The sequence below is a fragment of the Rhamphochromis sp. 'chilingali' genome (genome assembly GCF_963969265.1).
Source record: "Rhamphochromis sp. 'chilingali' genome assembly, chromosome: 16".
NCBI lineage: Eukaryota > Metazoa > Chordata > Actinopteri > Cichliformes > Cichlidae > Rhamphochromis > Rhamphochromis sp. 'chilingali'.
In genome coordinates, this window is record NC_137943.1 from 17951002 (window position 1) to 17976107 (window position 25106).

General features: G+C 40.9%; 1 protein-coding gene across 4 annotated transcripts in view; it reads right to left on the bottom strand.

The window, feature by feature from the left end:
• Nucleotides 1-25106, bottom strand: part of LOC308412361 (A-type potassium channel modulatory protein DPP6-like) — a 102283-nt gene that overhangs the window by 35629 nt on the left and 41548 nt on the right. For 3 of the 4 annotated variants that reach the window (XM_080906654.1, XM_080906652.1, XM_080906655.1), the window contains one exon: nucleotides 3794-3908. In XM_080906654.1, the coding sequence (XP_080762780.1) occupies nucleotides 3794-3908 (115 nt within the window). Of the gene's footprint in view, nucleotides 1-3793; nucleotides 3909-17317; nucleotides 17435-25106 lie in introns of those variants that run through there. The other variant, XM_080906653.1, reaches the window with a different exon arrangement.

Here is a 25106-nt window from a genome sequence, read left to right on the forward strand (position 1 = left end):
TCACCCCAGAAAGGGCATGTGACATTATTGTGGCATGTGTGATTCTTCACAACATTGCCACAATTAGAGGAGAACACTGTCCTTCTGAACCAAACAGCAGTGATCCAAACCATGAACATCCTGACCCTCCCACGGACATACAAGATGGAAGAGCAGTCAGAGACACCATATGTCACAATCATTTCTTTTGACCCATCACCTCAACATGTTGAAAGAAGAATAAACAGATTTTTTGTTCAACTGGCTTTATTGGTCACCTGTGTTTCCTGTACACAAAGTATTAAAAGATGTAAACCTCATAAAGTGTCTCTGTTGCTTCCTCCTCTGTAACAGCTGTCAATGTTTCTTCATTATTTTCCTGTAGTAAAGAAATAAACAACATTGCTGTTCTACTGTAAACTCATATAATCTGTGGAGTATTACTCACAACTGCATGTTGGTCTGGCTCAACAGGAGGCTGCACCAGATGCAGTACACCATCACCATCAACTGATAGAATATGAGGTTTATACAGGTCACTTATAACTTACAAGGGACCAAATGGCAATTAACAAACATACCAATCACCTTACACTTCATTGTCATTATGCTCTCAAAGACAACCAAGACTGAGGGAAGGCAAAATCAGTAGGAAAATAACTTCACTACAAAATAATCCATTATGGTAAAGAGTTTATCAAATGAATGAGTAGCACTGCAAAGGTGACTGTGAAGAAAGGATGTATGCACATCATGTATTATTTTGAATTTACCCCCTATGTAGGCACTTGTGTCTTGCGGGGTTATTGACTCAGAGGATGTCCCCGCAGAGATGCCTTCGGCCACAGGGCGCCCACTGTTTTGGCTGAGGGCCAACTGCTCAGCCTCTGTGAGTGGTGGTGGTGGTGGAGGACCCCCACCTGTTTTTCGGGCCTCCGCTTTTTTTCTGTTGGCTATAACGGGCCACATTTGAGCATACAGAGTAAGCAAATATGTACTTGTAATGTGCTCAGATAATTTCAATAAGTGCTTACAGACAGAAAATTAATGTAGCCTCTAACTGCAATTGATTTACATCGGACAAACAGACCAAGCACTATGGCTCATAATACAATTACACCTTACCTGTTTGGACTATATTTTTATATTTCATTTTTACTTGCTGCCAGGAATGTTTGGGGCCTGTTGGGTTGCACCTGCGCTCACATCACGTCACAAAATAAAATGTATAAAATAACAAATAAAATAACATATGATAAAATAACGTGTTAAATGGGTGGAAATCCCTAGATCAATGTTTAAATTAACACTCACGCATTGACTCTGTCGGCTATGTTTTGCCATGCATGCTCACTTTCTTTTGCAGCTGTCGCTGTGTTACTTTTTTCCGCGGAATTTGCATGTTATCGGCATATGCTGCCATCAGAATTTCAGCCTCAAGCGCTGTAAAATACATTGACCGCGCCTTCTTTCCCTCCGTCTCCATGGTGACTCACTTAATCTGTGCTCCACTGATCAGGGCTTTATGTATCCTCGTCCGCGCGCTTCACTTGGGGTTAAAGCAACTCCGCGTTGACTGAACTACTTGTTATCAGCCTTTCTGAAACCGAATATTCCGAGTTGGACAGTTCGGGGTTACTCAACCCTGCGTATCGTTTTTCACTCTGAGTTTTCTAAACCGGCTTCCTGAAACAGGGCCCTGATGTATCTTATTTACTTTACATGCTCTGAAATGAACTCAAAGTCCAACAGTAAAAAGCAGCTTTTCTAGAGCTCTTGTTGTGCAAATCTAAATGAACTTAATGATATTTTAATGCAATAACAGATTAATTTTAGTACACGGGAATACAAACTTTATTTCTGATTACACTTCCACAACTAAAACAAAAAATACAAGGGTTGAAGTGGGATTCGGCAACACAACAAATTATCTTAGGAACACTAAGTTGTTGTATTGGCTCAGTGTTGGAGAAAAGAAACATATTAATTTTTGTTGTGAGCTCCAGACTGCTGCTCTTGGTGGATTTACACAACTGAACTCAGCAACAGGCAAGCAGATGTTTTGATTTTTGTTTACTTTCTTGGCAGATTTCCATCAACTACACTGACAGTATAGTATTTATTCTGTCTTTATCCTAGACCGTATGCAGCTGGTCTAAATACTGAATTCAGTTACTGAATTCACCACAGTACAACAAGCTAACCTGTTTATCCTGCACCAAGCTGCAGAGCACTTGAACAACACAAAGTTAGTATAAAAATTAGATTGGTTTGCTGGACGTTTCACAATATGAAAAAATAACTTTATTTCATATACAGATCCGATATAAGATTAAAAAATGAGGACACTACATGTAAGCTTTATATTTCCAGTTTATCATATACCCAGTGTTGGGAAGGTTACTTTTAAAATGTATTCCATTACAGAATACAGAATACATGCCCCAAAATGTATTCTGTAACGTATTCCGTTACGTTACTCAATGACAGTAACGTATTCTGAATACTTTGGATTACTTAATATATTATCATGCTTTTTACAACAACGTGAATGTACTATTGCTGTGTGATTTATTACTATTACTGAAGGTCCGCGTCTCCGAACTGTAGTAAAGGGACCTCTGACTAATACGGCGGGGTCCCTGTCGGCTCGTAGCCGAAAAATAGCTTTACTTTGTTGTGTGGGTCAACTTTTCTTGCGAGAGACAGAGAGAGGCGTTGAAAGACTGCTCCAACGGAACTTATTGTTTTCGGAGGAAAACACGAACACGGTGTACAGTCGAGTCTTAATAGCTTACTTACAACTGGGCTCGTCAGGCACTCTTCTTGGCTGCAGTGGTTATTATTATATTTACATGCTTCCAGCTCCCGTTTTTCCTCAATGACAACTCGTACCTTTCCACTCCCCTTTTTCTCCCTCCTCGCGCTCACAGACCCATAACGTGTATGGCAGTCCATTCTCCCTGCAACACGGACTACACTGCCCATGATGCTACATTCTTTAGAGCTATGCTTGTAGCATTCAGCCTGTTAGCTTAGCACAACAACAACAACAACGAAAAGGCGCTCTCTCACCCAGGAAACACACAGTCAAAAGAGAGAGAGAGAGCGTCGCCCTGTAACCATGGCAACCGTAACGCTGCCGCCTGGAACAACAGCACGTAGCTGTCAAACAAAACCCAAACAGTCCTGACCCGCGACAATATTAAACAGGAAAGTACCGCAGTGTAATCCATTTATTTCAACAAAGTAACTGTATTCTGAATACCACCTTTTTAAACGGTAACTGTAACGGAATACAGTTACTCATATTTTGTATTTTAAATACGTAACGGCGGTACATGTATTCCGTTACTCCCCAACACTGCATATACCACTGAGAACTCCTTATCTTTAAATCTATCCTCTCATCTTCCTGTCCTGTTCTGAAAATGTAAGGATTAAAAAGTGCAGATATTTGTGTAAAAATGTAGGGAATAAAAGTAAAAAATATGTCAAATAAATAAAACTCAAGTACAAATACTTGAAAATACCACTTAAGTACAGTAAAAGTACAGTATCTGGAAATATTAAAGAGAAGACTGTAATTTTTGCATGAGTTTAAATCCTTGCCATAGTCAGTTATGAATGCACATAATTCCTAGGAAACTGGATATGTAACGTGATGCAAATTACTCATTTTGTTTGAATAAATATAATAACCTAAGAGGATTAAGCATCCTTGGCATCCTTGGAAATACACACCCACTGAGTGTTAACATATTTGCATGCAGGTTTGTGTATTTGTGTGCATTTCCTAGAGGGCTATACACACCAGGGCTGAGCAGGATAACAGAGGTGACAATCAGAGAACAGATGATCAGGATGACCAGCAGGGCTATGGCTATTCCCTTCCAGTTCCTCTGAGGTGGGGCGCTGCCAACAAGGTCCTGAAAAACATAAATATTAAATTACAATGAGGCAAAAACAAACAGAAGCGAAAAAATACCACCTATCAAGCACCCATAGGCAGCAAATAAAGTACTTCCAGTGCTACAATTCTACTTCACTGTAGAAGATGTTGTACAATGACATTCAGGAGATTGTATTTTTTGTACAATGGTTTAGAGTTCACCTCATCATAAATAAAAAAAGAACTATTTTGTACTGTCACAGTTGGAGGTAGAGATTGGCCGGAGGACAGCTCATTCTGTCAGACAGATGCTGACAACTCAGCCACTTGTGCGCAGTAACAGCGCATCATCCAGTTGCTCCCCGCTGCTCGTATACGAAGAGTCCCCGCAGCTTCGCCTGATAGCTGGAGCGGCGCTACGGCTTCAACACAGACACAACAGGCAGAATAATGAGCTGCTCTCCTCACGGAGCCCAGCAGATGGTAGATGGCTAATCAACACTGTTTGAAACGCACGTACTGCAAAAATCCACAGGACACACAAAACACTTTAAGTGCAAAAGTGCAGCATGCAGCAGTGAGAAGACTGACCAACAATCAAAAACACATCTTCAAGTATTTCAATGTAAAAGCCCTCGAGTGGCTTTACTGTGTGATTTGCCGGCACAAGCACGCACCATCAACCGCCTCTTGACACACTGCGTCCATTAGAAAGCAACAGGAACAGACAGTTTTCTGGAATAACTGCAGATGAGTGCTAACCTCCTGAACTCGGAGCTGGCTTTCACTCACTCTGCCTTTAAGATTGGGGGGTAACTTCGCTTGCCGGGCACACATGTCAAATATTTCCATTTTCAAGACCGATTAGACTATTTAGAAATGTCCTCATCTGACACATAGATCGTTTAGAAATTAGTGTCCAACTTTGGGGTTTTGTTTTTTGCACTTTAGTATGCTGTATATTTAAGACTCTATTTTTCAGTTTATTGAAACTCAAAAACTAAAATTTGTAATTTAAAATAAGCCTTTTACTGACTTGCACGCCATCTTTAGGTCTCCCCACAAGGCTTAAAGCTCAGGCTAGGCCCTTCTGGATAGTCATGACTTTGCATTGTCCTGGCAGTATGTCTTGGGTCAGTGTTGTGCCAAAGGTGAATCAGTGTTACAGTTGCAGGTCTGTGTAAGCAGAAAAAAGAGACCTGCGACTTTCTAAAAGAGCTTGCTGTTTTCAGTTCAGTGGCACACTGTGTGACTTTTACAGAAATGGAAACAATCAATAAAATAACTACCACAGCCCATCTCCTCACCAACCTTCTCACTCTCGTACAGGGCAGAGTTTCCACAGCTGCTCCAGTTATTTGACCATTTACCATTTAAACACAGAGGAAGGCACTATTGCCATTTTTTTCCTTCAGCAGACAGTGGCAGAGAGAAATGAACTGTGAGAGTGAGGTTTTACAGGTGCACACATGCAGTCCTCTGAATAACCATCTTTAGCAACAATAACTTGAAGTAATCATTTTCTGTATGACTTGTTTCTCACATTATTGTGGAGGAATTGTGCCCCTTCGCCCTTACAGCATCGCTTCAGTTCATTGAGGTATGTGGCCATTTGTTGATGCGCATTCAGATCAGATTGAGGTCTGAACCAAAGCAACACCTTGATTCTTTTCTTTTTCAGTCATTCTGTTGTGGATTTGCTGCTGTGTTTAGGATCATTGTACTGTTGCATGACCTGGTTTTGGACAAGCTTTTGACTCTGGAACAGAGGAGTTTATGGTCAACTCAATGATCAACAATATGCTTGACAGGTGGTATGAGGGCCTTACACTGATATGGTTTTCTGAGGTCAAGTAGTTCCAGAGGTCTTGAGATTTATTCAGATGCAGCTTTGCAAACTAAAGCTGTGCTGCCAGGTTCTTTTTAGAGAGAAGCAGCTTTCTCCTGGAAGCCCTTCCAAACAAGACATACTTGTTCAGTCTTTTTCTAATTGTGCTGTCATGAACTTTAACATTAAACATGCTAACTGAGGCCTGCACATTCTGAGATGTAGCTCCTGGTTATTTTGCAGTTTCTCTGAGCACTGAGCAGTCTGACCCGACACGTGCTGATGACCAATTAACTGCTAGAATTTCTAAATTCTGGTCAAAAACATGCTTTAACACTATAATTATGGGTTATTGCTAATATACTGGTGTGCAAAGTTATATTAATTTAATTGTAATTGAAGTGTTTAAAGTGAAGGCTCTGAAGCGACCCATTAGGGTATCGCTCTACTCTATTGCACCCAGCGTGTTGAAGGGTCGAGGTTAGAAATTGCAGCCAGATATGATTTCCGTGCATCATGCTTGCCAGCTATGTGGCCGCACAAACAGACACGCACATTTGCACATTAATGCCTCTGGTCACAGTCAGTGAGACAAGTGAGCAGCTTCAGCCACCCGTATCAGTCCAGCTGCTCATAACCATGTTACCAATTAGCCCTGGTCTCTCTCTGCCTGCAGTCAGGAGAGTGGTTATACGGTACGGAGGGGCTCAGTGAACCACTCACGAGTTAATGAGGGGTGCGTGTACACGGGAGAGAGAAGCAGACAGCTCAACTGGTGAGCAGAGACAGTGCTTCTTATATATTTGAAGACTTTAGCAAGTTACGATACAGTAAATGTTTAAAATGATCCTGTGTGTACGGCACCTGTGTGTATTTACTTTGCTTGCGCACCTACTGTCTCTGCACAGTTTGTCTCACAGCAAAGCAAATCAATAGCGAAGGCAGTGAGTACATATAGAAAAACAGCAGGCACATCAATAAGCTGATGCATTGCTGCAGAGGTAAGGATTTTCACAACAGCGTGTATGGAGTCGTATGCTGGGTTCATAAGATATTAATCTCCCTGTGTTATCTCGCCCCAATAGGAAAGACACGATATCTGCAATCGCTTCAGACTTCTGACCGAACCAGAAATAAAAGGCGCTGATGCTCCGACCAGCTTTGCTGATAATGACCTCCTTTCAGCAACCGCTAACTTTTCACTTCATAGAGTTGTCTGTGTATCTGTGCGAAAAATGTAACAGGATCCAGTCCAGCGTAACACATCAATCAATACACGTGGCATTTGGAAATAATCAACATAACAAAGTAAGGAAAAAAAAAATCTCCCATCACAATATTTCAAAACACTGTGACATTTAGTTACAGCAATTCTTCCACCTATGACAAATGCAGCTATAATGACAGCAGAGCGCCATTTCTATCACAAATGCATCTCCCACAGGTCCTGTGGGCTAGTGCAATTGCAGAATACATATGATTTGACAAACAGGAGCAGCAGCTTCCTTCCAGGATGGCAGTTTCTGTAAACAGACAGTCGAACATTCAATTACGAGTCAAAGAGCTTTTCCGCAATCCTGATCAATAGACAATCAAAGACTGCTGGACGTTTGCCTTCTTCACCGTAAAAATATATAAATAAAAAATTTAAAAAATTAAAACAGCTCAGGTTGAAACGGTTGCCACCATTAAAGTGGTATGTCAATATTTCTGGATGCATAACACCGACCTGACTAAGATCAGATCGATGTTTATTGTGCTACACGGTGGACAACAGAGCCGTCAAAACAGCTGCCACAGCTGTTTAAAACGCCCATTCAACAAAGCCACTGCAACAAGGTGAGCATTAGTAGTGCACTTACTGAGGGTGAGCCTCAAAGCTACTCAACGCTGTAAGAAGCTGTACTGAACATTTACCAATACGAGATGGCCTTTATCTGTCTGAATTTATTAGATGAATGCATTTCCACCTCAGAGCTGTGAAACTTATGTACTGTATTACATAAAGTACATATTTATTCAATGCTGTGGTTTGTAAAAACGTAACCATAACTCACTACAGAACAGGCTTTACCAACTTTTATCGTTTTTTTCTGTCTTATAGTAGTAAATCGGAGTATGTCTTGTTTAAAATGAATGGGTCTTTTGATTTAGTGATTATAAAAGTGTTTCTTAAAGACCTATATGGCTGCTTTCACTTTGAAAGAGTAAAAAGGTTCACATTCAGAGGTAGGCAGGCTACAGAAACACATCAACATTCGACCTGGACGAAGGAGTTCATGGTACAACATTTGCTTAGGTTTAGGTTTAGAAAAAGCTCAAAGCTCCCAGTCTAAAGACGATATTACCAGTGCACTTTGTGGTGACTGTGAAGGCCATTTGAGTACAGTGAATTCATTGCCATGTTGAAGAAACTTGTTTGAGATGATTTGAGCTTCATGACATGGTGCACTTTCCTGCTGGAAGCAGCCATCAGAAGATGAGTACACTGTCCTCATAAAGAGATGGAGGTGGCGAGCAACAATTTTCAGACAGGCTGTGATTTTTAAATGATGCTTAGTTGCTGATAGTACTGTAATCTGATGTGATCTGCTGCTGCTGTAGCCCAACCCAGTATCATGGCAAAGCATGTAATAGACACGCCAGTCCATCGTGTCCATTTCATGCTTTGCCTCGCCAAAGCATGAAATGGACACCGATGCAGAAATTGCATTACCAGCAGGAGGAGAAAATATATTTAAAGCCAAGAAGTCGCTTGTGGGCAAGGAAGGTATGAAGTACTTTCCAGGGTCCTTAATTGCCAGACACGATTAAGCAATATGACTAACATGTTTTTACATGTACAATTGTGTTAATAATGTCTGTTTAAATGCTTTGCCGTGATTATTTTCATGAAGGTTGCTCGTACTGCAGGCTTGTTATAGCGGCACGATCTCAAGGTTTAACATGTTGTACATTCTGAGATACTTTTCTGCATACCTTGGTTGTAATGAGTCTTTTTTTAGTTGCTATAGCTTTCCTATCAGCTTCAAGCAGTGTGGCCATTTTTCTTTAACCTCTGACCTCTGACTAGGCATTTCCACACAGAGATTTACCGCTCACTGGACATTTTCCCTTTTTCAGACCAGTCGCTGTAAACCCTAGAGATGACTTTGTGGGAAAAATCTCAGCAGATCAGCAGTTTCTGAAATAAATAAACCATAAAACGTTCAAAATCACATTTTTCCTTATTTTCAGGCTCAATTTGAACCTTAACAGGTCTTTTTGGCCTCATCTACATGACTAAATGCATTGAATTGCTGCCATGTGAATGACTGGTTAGATATTTGATATACGACCAGTAGAATATGTATATATAATAAAATGAGGGTATAAACCAGTAAGGACTTGTTTCAGAATAACTAAGTTATTGTCGTTTCTGTTAGGATCATCAGCATGAGCTTCTATGTTGTATACATTTATTTAGTTAAGAGCATTAAGAGCATATATTTTAAAATAGAGCTGCTCTCTCATACAGCCCACTGTTATTAAAGTGTCTCAGCTCTGATTGCTTTAACTGTGCAGAGTGCTTTATCCCTGTTTAAAACGCTCAACGCTTCACCCACCTACTCAACCACAGAACAGAGAGCTCCACTCTATTCACTTACATAAAAATGCATGACAATTATCACCACAGTTTCCAGAAAACAAACCCTACAGAGATATATAGAATCTAACCTTAGATGCATGGTTTCTTTTCCCGGGTGTTCAACGTGTTTCAGAATATAGCAAACTGTAGGAGTTTGCGGGAGATGTTGAGTTTTCTGGAAAGCTCTTAACAAGTGAAAAAGTGCATCTGTGTATAAGTTGAAATCTTGACCTTTAGCAGCATTTCAGATGCAGGCTGGCTCTCTGCATTAGGCCATCTCCTTCTGTTAGTCTGTGTGTGAAGAGCACGCATGCATGCCTTACAGCTGATAACAATAAAAGCTGCATCAATAAATTAGAACTGCAGCCATTTCCACCCTCTTCTCTACAGACACACATCTAAATAAACCCATTCCCATACTGGCATCTCTCAAAAGACAGAAAACCCCAAGAGAGAGGACGCAACAAGAATTTTTCCCGATCTATTTGTTGCTATTTCCATTCTGTTTCGAGACAAAGGGGCTGTAAAAAGAAGGCATCTTTTAAGGTCAAGCTCCCTTTACCCCCCTACCACTCTCTCTCTCTCTCTAATCCTCTCTCCCTCCCACTTTCCCTTTGTCTAAGCATCTCTTTGTCTCTCTGCTCGCTGCTGAAGTGTGAAATGGATCTTTCCTGATCTTTGAGCACCTGGTTTCCAAGGGAACCAAGAGAGCTGTTTGAGTCAGATTTGCAGTGAAGATGGTGCTCGCTGGTACAGTACAGCAGGGACTAATATTACCGCTGACTGCCATGTGGGAAACAAGGGGCTTGAGAAATTAACCTAGGATTTAGGGGAAAAAAGGAAACAAGGGAATGTAGATGTTTGAAACTCAATGTATCCTTTCACTGTAATGTAGTCGCTGTCTCGGGACAGTAAAACTTCAGAGTGAAGCAGTAGCCTTTGGACATAGGGGGAAACTTTTCCTCTGGAACAGCATCAATAAATCATGGCCTGTCACGAGTGAGATTAAGAATTCATGCCAGCTGGCTTTTGGCTCATGAATAGTAGGGCACCAGCCTCAATGTGCCCGTCCAGCCTTTGTCCTTTTTGAACTGCAACTCAACTGAAACAAAGGAAAACAACAGGCTGTTTAGATGACATACAGTAACCTGGCTGTGGATGTGATAAGAGAACAGGAGTTAGGCCACTTCTTTAGTATTTAGAACCGGGCACATAAGTCAGCACACGTAATCAAAACATTAAGAAGAAGCGCGCTCAGTCATGGCCAAAGATAACCAGAGTACTTTTTATACCTCTGAAAACATGATAGCAGTTTTGAGGTAAAGTAGGAAGTTGCAAAAAAATTACAATCATATAATCAGACTAGATACTCATTTGCAACAGTTTTAATACCAACAGTGGCATCTTTGCCTCTTCCAGCTGACACAAAACTTCACACACTGCTCTTCCCCTCGCTGCCAGCCGAACAATAGCACGAAAAACGTGCTGAAGCATCTTAAAAAGCCCAAATCCCTGTCCTCATCAATAAAGCTCCTGTTTCAACAGCAGTACTGAAGTATTAATCGGTCTGTAACGTCAATAAACCGCGTTAACTTAACAGCACACCACAATTATTTGTGTCTAAACTGTTCTCCTAAAGCCCCAGATTGAAGCTGACAAAAGTCTACCCACAAGTAGACAGACAGCAGCAGCCAAAATTAACAACTCTATTTGATCAGCAACAATAATATGCTGCCAAGTCACCAGAAGCAAAGGAAATAAACAGGGCTGTAGCCAAATACATTTGCACCAACCAGTATGGTTATCGGAATCCAGTTTGAAATTCTGGCATCGTGACAATCCTACTCACGAGAATCAAACTGTGGGAGCTATTCTATATAACACAGACAATCAAAGTAGGTGAATTAAAGTAAAAAGGAAGCATGAACTTACATTGAGAGTAAAGTTACTGTATAGAAAAGGAGTGAAGCAAGAGTCTTGGACCGCAATACTCTGAAAACATCTCTCTGTTTGTGCATGACTTTGTGATCCAAAACACTGAAAACATGGAAAATTCTCCTAATTTAACTTTATTATTTGATGTTTATAAAGACAGCAGAGCTGATTAGAGTCCTGGTGTGAAACAGGCCTGTGCAGTCAAAAAATTATTGTCAAATTAATTACTAGCAACTGGAAAAGGTTTTGAATTGTAATAAATTGGTCCTTAGATGTGAAATTAATGATAAGTAGGGCTACGTTACATCTCTGTTAGGAAAATTCTTTGCAATAAAGTCTTTGGGTCGTTTCTCTCGCAGCCACAATTTAACATGTTAAAACTTTTGTATCGTTTCGGTCGCCTTTTGTCGGCACTACAGAAGAATAAAGAAACTCAGCTGGTTAAACTGACAAGCTCTGCTGCACCTTATTCTCTTTTCAGCTTTGTAGACAGCTTTAGCGTTTGTGCTTCTTCACTGATGAGAATCTAATAATATGACTAAGCTACTGTAGCAGAGCTGCAAAAACTTAGCAAACGTCTCCATCTGTAAGATGACCCTCAGCTCGCAAGGCGCTCCAATCCCCAGAGAATGTTTTCAGCAAACGTCCCTGGCTGCTTCACTGATTAATGCTCACCATCTCAGTGCTAACTTTGTCTTTCTACCATTTGGTGCTGATGAACTGATGGTGTACAGCTGGGTGCAGCTGCAGCGTAACTCGAAAGTGGGGGGAGAGTATAACAAACCATAAAATGAGAGAATTTAAAACCGCAAAAAAAACAACATAAAAAGGTTAAATGCCTTTATAGAGATGAGGGAAAAGATCATTGGAGCCATTCTTAGTATAAAAACTTGGACCTGTACAGCTCTGGACCAAAAACTTTTGACCTACTTATTTTCTGTGAGTGGCAGTGGTCGTAGTTGCGATGGCATGGCAGTAGTATTAGCGACACCAATGATATACTGGAGTGGTAAGTGAGAAGAAGACAAGTGCACTGAGTGGTTCTTTCACAACAAGTCAAAACTATATTAAATGATTTATGCTGCTGGCTTTTATGCCATTATCTGTGTTCACCTGGGGATAAATTATTCAGTAACTGATGAGGTACTTTTATTCTTCCGTGGTCTAGACACTTCAGTCTTTGCAGGCAACAGCACTGTGTATGTTGACCGTCTTAAATTATATTACACCCAGCCAGCCACTCATTTAGAAGTAACGTAAGGGCCGCACTTATCTTATTATGAGTGGCAGTCCAGATAAACGATTCTTATCTTTAAGACTCTTTATCTTGCATATAAAGTCAGAAACATGGCTTAAAAACACACGTTCTGAGATGAAATGCTGTGCAACTATACTCCAAGTTAAACCCCCCAAAAAGCAAATTACGTATCCATCGACTCATCTACAGCTTACAGTAGGCACTAAACAGCAACATTACAGAGAAGTCTTCTCTACTTGACAATCAAAACTGTTGCAGAGATTCAGCAAAAATTACGTAAACAGTGCAAAGTGTGCCAAACAATTTAAAAATAAGGTTCCAGCATTTCTGTTTCTTGTATTTTGGCATAAGAACAACAAGTTTACCTCATTATTTTTGCTCATTTGTGCACTAGTTCTCTCTCCAGGTGGATTTTCTTTCTTGTGAAAATAGAAATGAGACTGAGAAACTTCACCATCTATGAATGTGACAGGTAAATGTGAAGGGAGGCCACAAAGTCAAGTTCATCCTACAGTCCTGGCAGACCCCACATCAGGCCTTCTACACATCCTAGTGTGTGTTATTTAAGACCCCAGGCACACTGGCCTAGAGACCAGCCAAAGATCATTTGGTAAACACCAGTCACAAAGGAAAAGTTGCTCCTTTCTAACTGGAAGTTGTTTGAAGTTGGACGCAGTCGTGAAACTGGTAGCAGATTGCTGCGGTCACCAATAGTCTGCACGGAAGACACGATTTACCTACAAACACTCGCAAACTACTCAGCAAGCGGCAGAGAAACTGAAAAGTGCAAAACAAACTGGAAACACAGACAGTTCCCCTTCAAAGTAAAAGTTGTGCTTTAGCTCTGCAACCAAAACAGTTCAAATGGCTTAATTTTGAATTTTGAAAGCCGTCTCCGTTTCTGATTTGCGTCACACTCAGTGTTTAGTTTACCACCAACCATTTGCCATCCGGTCATCGACAGGTGCCTAAACCAGTGCTACTCAGGCCTAAGCTGCTTTAGCATGTCGCTGCTTTGTAGTCTCGCTTCTCCTCATTTTGCTGCTTTTGATTTACTTGAAGTCACTGAAGCCTTCTGTGGCCTTTATAAAGACCTTGTTGCTACACTGCCAGCTTCTTCCTCACTACATGCACACTAGAGATCCCAGAAATGAGCCAAATTTTGAAAAATGATTGCAGGCAATGATTTAATTCAATTTTATTATAGCACTAAATCACAACAACAGTCGCCTCAAAGCACTTTTATTGTAACATTACAGAGAAAACACCAACAATCATCGGACCCCTTATGAACAAACACTTGGCGACAGTGGGGAGAAAAAACCCTCCTTTTTAACAGGAAGAAATATCCAGCAGAACCAGGCTCAGGGACAGGTGGCCATCTGCTGTGACCAGTTGGGAGTGAGCGGGAAACTTTAATGTTTCCCCAGAACTAAAAACTACATCAAGGTAAAGAGGCTTACAGTGTTGCTATGATTGAAGGTGCACTGATTTCCTGGGTGACCCATCCTCATGTTAATAGTCTGGAAAAAAAATTCACAAGACAGATGGGGAGGAAATCCAGTCTGCAAAGAATAAATAATTTCTGTACGCCTCAACGATAAGAAGACGCCTTGGGACAAAGTGGGAAATGGGCGTTGTTTTCAGGTGCACAGAAAAAAAACAAAAGCAGAGATATAAAAAAGTATATTCTCGTCTGCGTGTGCCTCTTCATTTGTTTTTGTTGGAATGGATAACAGAAACTGGGGAGGAGATGAGAAAAGTAAAAATGATAAAGCATTAAAACTCCCTGACTCTATCCACTAGGGACGAGGGGAAGATGGAGGTTAAGATGGGTTTTTTGAGAGGACTCAAATCGCTGCCTGCCTCTGAACAAAACTGGCTCGGCTATCTTTCAATCATCATTACATGGAGAAACCTTTGGAATGCAAGCATGCTGATCCACACAGGTATGCACACATGGGTATTCACAGACGCGGACTAAAGCTTTCTTGGCTGCTGCCTCAAAGCACACTGTGCGCTGTCTATCTTGCGTGCTGCACAATATCGTTTATTATTTAGTAAATATTGATATCTATGGCTAGCTAGTTTATTGTGATGGTGCTTTGTTTTCTCTATTATTATGTTGCTCTTTGTTGTTTGCTGTCTCCTCTGTTTGTTTTTTTTGTTTGTTTGTTTTTTTTTTCTCCATACAGGTGACCCAGGAGTTCTTTTTTTTTTCTCTCTCTCTCTCTTCCCCCCCCCTTCTCACCGTCTCTTCTCCCCTTTGGTTTTCTTTCTTTCTCTCCCCCTCTTTCTCTCATTCATTCCCCCTGTCCTATTTATTAAAAAAAAAAAAAAAAAAAAAAAAATGACAAAGGATGAACTGAAGCTCTGCCATCACGTAATGTCGCATACTGCTGTTTCTGATGTCATTTAAGAAGAAAAAAAAAAAATCATCAGAAGAACTGTTGCACACAACAGCATGACTGAAGTGGAATCACTAGAGAACAGATCAGCTGGAAGTGCCCCTTGCTGTTTTTAAAATCCCCCTTTTTCAAATTGAATGCTTTCTCTCTAAATATGCTCCTGAAAATTAAATCCATTTTCAGTTAAGAGGAAAAAGGGGACAGCTCGTCTTCTTTCAGAATAATTACCTGCAGAAAAATAAGGACCTAATATGATAAGGAATCAGGAAAAAATAAAATCTGCAGCATTGAAATTTCATTTGATGACGCTTGTGTACCCATTTAATTCACCTGGTAACAGGTTCTCTTTTTTCCCCTGCACTTCACCTTTGATCCCCCCCACCCCCACCCCCCTGTCTGAATGGGTACTTGTGGTTTAAATTACAGCCCTGCTACCTTGAACAAGACAATAACCAATAGCATTGAACAACAGCAAGTACAGTAATGGAGGAGGCATGAAACAAAAAAAATATTGTGCAGTGGCAAATTTGTGCGGCGCCTTCAAACCATCATGATAATCAATGATGCGAGAGTGCTGCAGTGGTGCTCAACAAAAGAGAGCAATAATCACGGCGTGTCAGATAAAGAGCATGTAGGTACATTTCCTGGGCATGTAACAACTTTCCTAATGAAGGCAGCTTTTGTTTTTTTGGTTTTTTTAAAGAGAGAGAAAAAGTTTCCCTCTATTCCCCTATACAAGTTTTATTAAGTCTGTATGGATGCAGTGCACAGCCTGCATTACAGACAGTGTTCAAATCTCAGATGTGTTTGCTCCCTGCACGCTACTTCCTCTGCTATGACATCTTTATCTCTCTGCCTCTGTCTCCGCACCATTAAAGAGCAGACACAAAGGCGGGCATTCGCATTTGAAGCTGATATTTCCAACGAGCAAGGTCACTGTTGGAGCTACACAGTCAGCGTTATATTTTCCAAGCTTCCCATCCAAGCAGGAAGTATGCTGCCTGCTGTTGTCTCGTGCAAAGTGTTTTGCACAGAGAAACAAAGCAAGTCGAGGCCGGTCGCATATAGAAATCGCTGGATGGGAATAAAGACATACCGCTCCTTTCTTCAACAAAAGTGAAACGTTTGCGCTTGTGCGTGTGATAGCTGTGTATTATGTGAGTTGCAGTGATGTGCAGATGAGCCCATGTGCCTTTCGCTTTCCGAGCTCTCCTTTTTTCACGTCTGAGGCCCGACTTCCTCTCAACCTTCAAAAGAGCTCACACGCTCTCTCTGTCTCTTTCTTCTTTAAAAAAAAAATTGATCTGATTTCACGGTTAAAGATCTGCTGTACCGCTGTCGACTCCGCACTCTCACTTTTATAAATGTATGAATGCGACGCAAAAATAAACACTTTACACCTAAAATATTCAAAGGTGCTGTGACTGCACTGGAGAGACGAGAAAAGAAACTTCATGCAAGTTGAGGCACAGGAAGCAGTCAGATGAGTTCCACTTTTACAGATGCTACACTTCATTACGCGCTGACCAGTCAGCAGTCACAGTGAATAACCCTCATCACCTCAGTGAAATTAACCTTTATTATGAGTCTTGTGTATTCAGTGCTGCATTTGAGCCAAAAAAAAAAACAATGAACAGCTGTTATGCAACTAGTTTTATTGTCGACATGTTTCTGCTCCATAGGCCAAACGAGCTGATTTTGGTGAAGCACTTTTCAACCTAAATTATGCCATCAATGCCAGAAGCTCAGTTATGTAAACTCACAAGTAGTGTGTGTGTGTGTGTGTGTTTGTGCCATTACATCACCTCACAGTGTTCCCTATAGCCTCATACTGAGCACAATTTAATCTGAATTAGTTAACAGAACACAGAGCAATTAACGCCCACTCTCTGGCATTCTGTTTCTTTCCATTTTTTTCTCCGGCACACACAGTTGCTCACATGCAAAATGCATGATTTTGTCAACTGAACACCCCCCTCTACAGACACACACACAAACACAACCAAACATTCCTAAAAACTCTGTGCTGTCACCAGAAGCTGTCAAACTGTTAATGAAAACAGGACACCAACAGGTTCCATTATAGAAGCTACACCTGTGGGCTGAGGTTTCAATAGGAGCTCATTCAATATTTAGGCAGAAGTTTAGAAGGAGGCAGCATACATTCAAACTGCAGCACTCAAAAGCTTTTCCAGCTGCTGATTCGTGAGTCAAACACACAGAAACACACATACACGCAGACAGATAACATGCAATCTAATAGAAAGCCAGGCTGTTTCGAATATGTTTCTTTGATTTTCGTGAAGAAGAAAAATAACTGTTTGCGCCTCCGCTGCTTCCGAAAGATAAGGAGCGGAACAATTAGGAGTCAGCTCCCCTGAAGACCTACCTGATCCTGCTGCTGATGCTGAGCCACTTTCCCCGGCCCGTTAGCGGCGTCTTTTGCCGAAGTCATGACGCCAAATCAAGAAGAAAAAGGGGAGAGAAGAGCCGCGCACACGTCCGCTGCTGACAGGTGCAGAAAAAATGAAGCGGAGAAAAGAGGGGGAGCACACCGAGAGAGAGAGAGAGAGAGAGAGAGAGAGGGAGAGGGAGAGAGGGAGAATGCGCGTAAAGTGTTCGAGGCTATCCACGAGTGATTTGCTAGAATAACGCAGAGATACCGTGGGTGCAGACGGCGCAAAGTTCTGTGGACCGCTGCCATGTGGGAGGTTCGGTTTACCTCGGAGCGGGAGTGGTGTCATCCACGACAGCTGGATGTGCTTAAAAAATGTAAAAAAGAAAAAAAGAAAAAGAAAAAACCTACATGATTCTTTTCAGTTAATTAGACTCGGCGCTACTTGCGGGTCTCTTATTTGAAGAAATTGTCAATTTAGAGGAAATGTCAGGTTAACCAAAATAAAAACCAAAAAAGGTCAAATTGACTTCTTTGCAGAACTTAGCACCAGGCTGGACCTCTCTGCAGTGGAAACGGAAACAACCGAGCTATGCCGCCAGCTGCTGTGCCAAAAAGTGATTTCCGGTATTTGCCAGCATATAATTGTCGGTATTTAACGGGATGTAAATGATTAATTGGATTAAAATCTGTGAAACGTGTCAAAATATATCTCTCGTGAATGACATCAAGTCATTTTAAGGCAGAAAGAACATTTCTGTCAGAGGTAGAAGCTGCAATCAGTTTTTTAATATCTTTTATTTATGCATGTAAAACTCTCGATGACATTTTGCAAGAGAGATCGGGCCAAGAAGGCAGCAGAAATTGCAGTAAACAAAAAATAAATAAATATATATGTGTGTGTGTGTGTGTGTGTGTGTGTGTGTGTGTGTGTGTGTGTGTGTGTGTGTGTGTGTGTGTGTGTGTGTGTGTGTGTATTTTAAGTGGCCAAAAAGGGCTGGATTTATTAAAATGTGGACATCAACAACATAACCCCCCCCTCCCCCTGCAAAACAGGTCATTTCTGTATTTTAACCCCTTTGTGAATCCGGTTGACTGCAGACTATTTATTCGTATAAGGAAATGTATTAGACAATAAAAACACACAAAAACACTGCACTGCTCCTTTTCTTTCCTTGCAGAATGTAGAGGGGAGCTCAAGGTTTTGTCCTTCCACCTGGGCCTATATTTAGTCTTACCAGACTCCTCTGTGCTCAGCTCTGAGCTTGCAGCAACTGATAATATGGAGACCTGTCAGCTTGTATCACATCACTGCGGGCACTCATTATTACTGGCAAGTCCATTATACAGGAAATGGAAACAAGAATCAATGCGAGAAGAACAAAATACTTTCAGTTATAAGCGTGGACTCTTTTCAGATAGGATTGGTGTTCCTATCTTACTAAAGCTTGAATACACTCATGGCTGTTAATGCTATCTACATTGCAGTTTAGGGAATGGATTTGCATAGAGCGTCTATAGCCATAAAAATCATATTCGCTCCAGTGTACTGCCACCGCTGCTGTACTGTCTGCCAATAAAACAAAGGCTTGCTGCTGGCCTCGCTCTTGAGAAGCAGTGTTATATCGTCCTCCCACATCGAGCAGAAATAGTCTCGGTTCCTGACAAAACATTCTTTATACTGTAACTTTCTCACCGTGTGCCACATCTCTGCGAGCACACACAATCCACATTCTTGTTAGCACAGCTTGTCTGCCTATTTGTGCCGCACACATGAAAACACACACAGCCGCGCACACGCACGCACGCAGGGCGCTCTCGTGCTGGAGAGACAGTTTCTTCTGAAGTCATGCACAGTCTGTGCAGGCCTCTTGGCCTTTTGAACCGATCATCTGCTGGGGGGAAAGGAACTGAACAATCCCAGTAAAAGAGAAACACACACCAAAAAAGTCAGCGATACGAGTCACTGACACAGCCTGCGTACGAGAATGAGGGAAAGATTCTCTAGTTGATATAATGTTTTCATCAGCGGACTTGTTGCAGCCCTAAGGGCTAATTATTGCTTGTTTACAAGCGAGGAAATGGCATGTTATCTTTCTGCAATCTGTGCATCAATACATTAACAAGAATGAGCAGAGCAAACTCTAAAGATCAAGGTAAACATGCAAAGTTTCAAAAGCATATAAAATCATAATATTAATACTTATTGTCGACTGCTTTTGCTAAGGTAACCATTAAGAAATACACCATGCATTCAGGGATATTCTACACTTAGATCTGTTTTGCTTACTTGGAAATTTGGGGAATTTGGGAATTTGTGTGTTGGCTGTGAGATCAGGAAAAAATGCAACAGTACTGATTACACTTGAAGGAGTCTCGTGCTCAGCTGGAGAATTTCTTCAGATCTTTGGACTAAAATCTTCAAGGATTCACTTAATCCAAATATCTGGGCCCTGAGAATCATCATATTCACTGTTAAAAATCATGCTGTGTATGAGGTACCACAACAGAAATAACTATGAGGTTTAATACTTCACAAATAATTATTTCTGCATGCCAAATGATGGCACTGAGCGCACTGGGCGTTCTTCTTCTTCTTCACTCACTATGCATTTACACGCCACTCTGCATTTAATCATTAGTTATTATTAATGTCATGTGCTCTTCCACAGCGTGTCTTTTATCCTGCCTTGGCAGATGGCTGCCCCTACCTGAGACTGGTTCTTGAGAGATTTCTTCCTGTTTAAAGGGAGTTTTTCCTTCCCACTGTCGCCAAGTGTTTGCTCAAAGGGGGTTGTTTGATTATTGGGGGTTTTTCTCTGTTATTAGGTCTTTATCTTACCTTAAAGCATCTTAAAGGGAATGTTGTTGTGATATCTTAGATCTGTCTGCTGGTCACAGTTTACTCCTCTGTGTATTTCAAGAGTTTCGACTATAAGCTGGGATCACCGATAACTATTGTATTTATCAACAAAATTAATTCCTTGGTCATGTTTACTTAAATCTTCTACACAGTGAGGGTTGTTTTTTTTGAGTAAGCTCAGATCTGTGCATCACTGTGTCAGTAAAAACCATCCAGTCTGCAGCAACAGAAAAATTTAAAGCAGATAAATGGACCAGCTATAGAGAATGTAAAATCCTACCTGCCCAAAGTGAAGATGGAAAAATGGAAGAAATTAAACACGCTGAAGCAAGTGTAGAGACAAAGTGGATGGACACAATGATAAATTTTCACAGTGCTGCAAAATGAAGCTCAGATCTTTCTGGCTGGATGATGGGACTAAACACAGATAGTACCAAACACAGCATTTTGGTCCTGCTGTCATCGCACAGCGCCTCACACGGCCCGAGGGAGCCGCACAACCAGCTCACTGCCAAGAATGGTTTCAGCACCACGGCCGTGGACAGCTCCACTGACACAAGAGCGGAAAGCCTGTTTACGATTTAATCCTCAGTGTGTGACCGTCTCTGTCCTGCCTTTATTATCTGTTTTCACTCACAGGCTTTCCACAGCTGCTCAGTGAAAAGATCAGGTGGAAGAGGAAGGGGAAGCAATTTCCTAACAATTAGCTGCACTAAATTTTTAAAAGTTTTTAGCAGACGCGAGAAGCAACAGGAAACAATTTACAAGATAAACAGCGTTAAACGCAGAGTGCTCATCCGACCAGCAGAGCTCTAACAAACAAGAAATGAGACTCAAACGCGGTGAAGGCTATGGCGATTGATCACAACACATTCAATGAAACAACACAGGATCAGGTTTAATTGGAGAAACCAAACAACGTGGAGCCATTTAGGGTCAGAGCTTTTTTAAAAACAAGGCTCACCTATTAGTCAGTTTCTATTAGTTAACTGACATTAAATCCATTCATATTTTACTCATTTAGCAGTTACTCATATAGGCTGCACTTTGTCTACAATAGCCCTTCAAAAAGCTCCAAGACCCACAAAGTGCCATTCATTTAACAGTCAATAAACGCTGTGAAAGCCTTCAACTGCATGCTAGTGCCCCCCAGTGATCACTACTTGTCCAACACCTTAAAGACTAATCAATATTGAGGATTTTTTCACAGAAATTGTGCTTATTATATTAAAAACTGTAGTTTAGAGAGGAAGAAAGTATGTTGCATGGGATTTTGGAGAGTTAATAAAGTGCTTGTCCACCTCTGCCAATGAGCACAGCCATCAGCCTGTCACTTAAGACCGAAGAGAACAGGAAGAAGAGCAAGAGATGAGTCCGCCTAGCAAAGGCCAGGGCAGTTTTGTTGGATAAACGATCATTATCAGCTGAACTCTCTTCGCAGGCCAAGCAGCACAGCAGAAAGCCTGAAAAGGCCACAGCCATAGAAAAAAGGCAGAAAACCATTATCTACCATGTGTTTGCATAAATGCATCCCCAAGGGGTTTTTGTTCTAGTGCAAAGAAAGCACAGCAGCACTATGTTGATGAACAGGGGACACACACAATAACACGAACATCTGCGTAATCTAACGCAAAACAACACAACAGCTTTGCAACAAAACACAGCCTCTGCAAATCTAAACATTTAGTGTAAAGTGTTTCAGAGAGGAGCAAACTCAGAGGCTGATGTACTTTTTCTAGCTGCTGTAGTGTTATTAATGTTTCATACTCATGTTTTACCAGCTTGATATTGTAACCGATATTGTTTTCATCCAGAGAGCTTGCACCTGTCATCACTACAAAATGTGCTCCTGGAGATTCTCAGAGTACCGGGAACCTCCACAAATTGAGTTATGGCAGGTGTATCTCAGCCTATCTGTCTGTATTCAGATGTTGTCAACATTATAACATGGAAACTGTGCAAGATGAACTCCTGAAACTTTACAGCTGAGATCAAAAAACCGTCATTTGAATCTCAGCCAGTTGCAGCGTGAGCGTATTTTCTGTATACGATGATTCTGCTCTTTGTCTATGTTAAGCTGACCTGGTTGAATGGAAGGCTCCATCACATCATGCTTTGTCTTTATGCTATCTTCTATTACAAGATATTACACTTGTCTGCACACTTTTACATGTAATGTTCTGATTATATCCTGCGACCACGGGAGGTAGATAAGCTGTTTCTGGTTATTATTTCATGCAGACTGCTGTTGCAAAATGAATTAAAATCTTTTTTTTTAAATGTTGTGGAAATTTGAAATAAACTGATGTACACAAACAGGCTGTAAAACTACAATACAGAGCGCAACAGCAGGCTGCAGGGCTTTTTGCAAAGAATAATAAAAGAATAAGGATAAGATATCTACGTGCCATTCTCACAGGATACAATAATCACAGGAGCATAAAATGCAAAAGATAACATTTTGAGATCTGTTTGTCTTGTAAAAGAGGATTAGCATGTCACTGTGGCCAAGATGTAAAATTTCCATTAAACTTGTATTACAAAGAAAAATGTTATTGTCTGACAAACATGTTTCAGCTTGTGGCCCGTGCAGCTTTTACTTGTATATTTGTGCTGAATATAGTAAAAAAAAAAAGTATTTAGCCTATTTTAGACTTAATAGGAGAGACCTCTCAGCAGAGCTATACCCACCACTTTTTTTCCTGAGACAATTCAGGGATTTTAAAAATCACAGAACGATAAATGAAACAGAAATTCCACAATGAGCTTGTTCTGAGCAGGCATTTGTTTGTGTGCCATAAACACAGAATATACTTTAATAATTTTGTTGTACATGTAGAATGACAATAAAGTGCTATTTTATTCTATAGAAGAAGATAAAGAAGACATTTATCTTCAACCTCTGCCCTGCTATGACATGTCAGCCGGTGTCCCTGCCTGTTTACTGTTACAATCTTTTTTCTCCTCTGGGACAATAAAGGCTTTCTAAATCTAGTTAACGCATGAAAAATAGAAAGATTATAATGTAGTTTTTGTGAGTACATTTACAAAGCGACTCACTTTAAAACAAAAAACTGTAGACAAGAATTTATAGGAGTCGTTATAATGAAAACCAACGAGGAGCATAAAAAAATAACAATGAAATAAGATAGAGAGCTTCTTTTTACTTCATGGAAAGCCTTCAGGAAGTTTTATGCAGCAACCCAAAAAAGACTGAGTTGACTTAGAAAATGCAAAAGCAAAGACAGGCTGAAAAATCCCGGGCACCTAAGGTAAAGACCTGAGTGATTTGAACAGCAGGGAGAGCGCAGATATCAAACTGCGGCTCACAAGACAGCAATATATCAGCAATCTTACTCTTTGTGATTTTAAAAAGCCTTAAAAGCAAAAGTTTTAAATCGAGTGTAGAACTTTGAGTGCAATGATGCACAAATGGGAATGGTACGATCTGATTCCCAACTGCGTGTTTAAATCCCTGAGACAGCTGGAGCTGAAGGCAAGTAATTTACTTATAGTTAATGGAAATGAGGAGAATTACAGCGTCCCAAACGAGAAGAAATAAAGACGTGGTGTATCTTATCAAGCGTAAGCTGGTCTCCTTAACTAAAGGAAAATATGGTTATAATTCGAAAGATTTTGGCATCTTGTCTGAAGGGGAGAGGAATGTCTAAAGGGGACTTCAGGAATATATATAAAAAAAATAAATTATTGTTTGCCACCATCTATTCAATGAAAACAAAACTTTTTGAACCGTATGTTTTAATCTGCTCATTATGCGCATTTCCAGTAAAACCCCATCAATCAGTGAGGGCGGCTGATTTAGGAACAAGCTGTTTCCACTCAGCTGACCTGCCAGCTGCCAGCATGCCCGGCTCAATCATCAGTCATGCCCCCAACGCCCTCCAGCCTGCCGTGACTCCTTCAGCTGTCCAACTGGCAGCACACCTGCCTCGCTTACTGTAAATACTGCTGTCCGCATCACAGTTCCTGCCTGCCATGCAGCAGCCACAAATCACAGGTTAAGGATAGAGATGCCGTGCGGGCAGCAGTTCATCACGGATCGTTACTGTACTTAAGGGTCATCAATTCAGTCCTGAGAAAACACGCCTCCATACAGAGTGATGAAAGGCACAGAAGTTTTCAGACTGTAGGCACAGGCAGTTTTTCACTGTCTGGACATTACAGAGTGGTAATTAACAAGTCTTCAAGTCTTTAATCAGATTCATTATTGGTCTTTTACCAAGAGAGGGCTTTCTGGGGGAAACAATTAATCTACTATTGTCTTGTCTTGAATTGGTTGGAGACATTAAAACACACAGGGAGAGAAAAAATTACATTAACTTTGAATGATTCCTTAGCCTCTGGACCTAATTCTTTGACCCTCATCAATACTTGATTGTTTTTCTGAGAAGGCTACCCCTCCAATAAACTCACTTGTTAACTTATGACAACAGCATCATTTGGTTCGCATTACTCCCTGACACTGAGCCTGTGGTGGTTTTTTAAACAAATATATTACGTGTTTAGCATTTTTAAAGCTGGAAACTTTCAAAGTTTTCATAATGTGCAGTCCTCTGCAGCAAGTTAAATTTGAAATGGCTATATTATAAATAGTATTAGTTTATTACCTATTACTTGCGTTTGCTTTTGCAAGCTGACCTCTTGTTTTTTCCCCCTTATTGGCTGCTGGCATTTACACCAAATCCAATAAAGCATTAACGAGGTCAGCGCATCCTCCCACCACCTTGCTGATTCCTGTTGAATGCTGAAAACGTCAAGTTTTAGATTATGCAGAGAGCGCCTCCAAGACAGTTTCAGGTGAGACAATACTGTAAAAACAACCACTCGGGTCAATTTTGAGAAGCTTCCGGACCATGTTTCTCGTAAGAAGTGTCTTTTTGACATGAATTCAAACAGGTG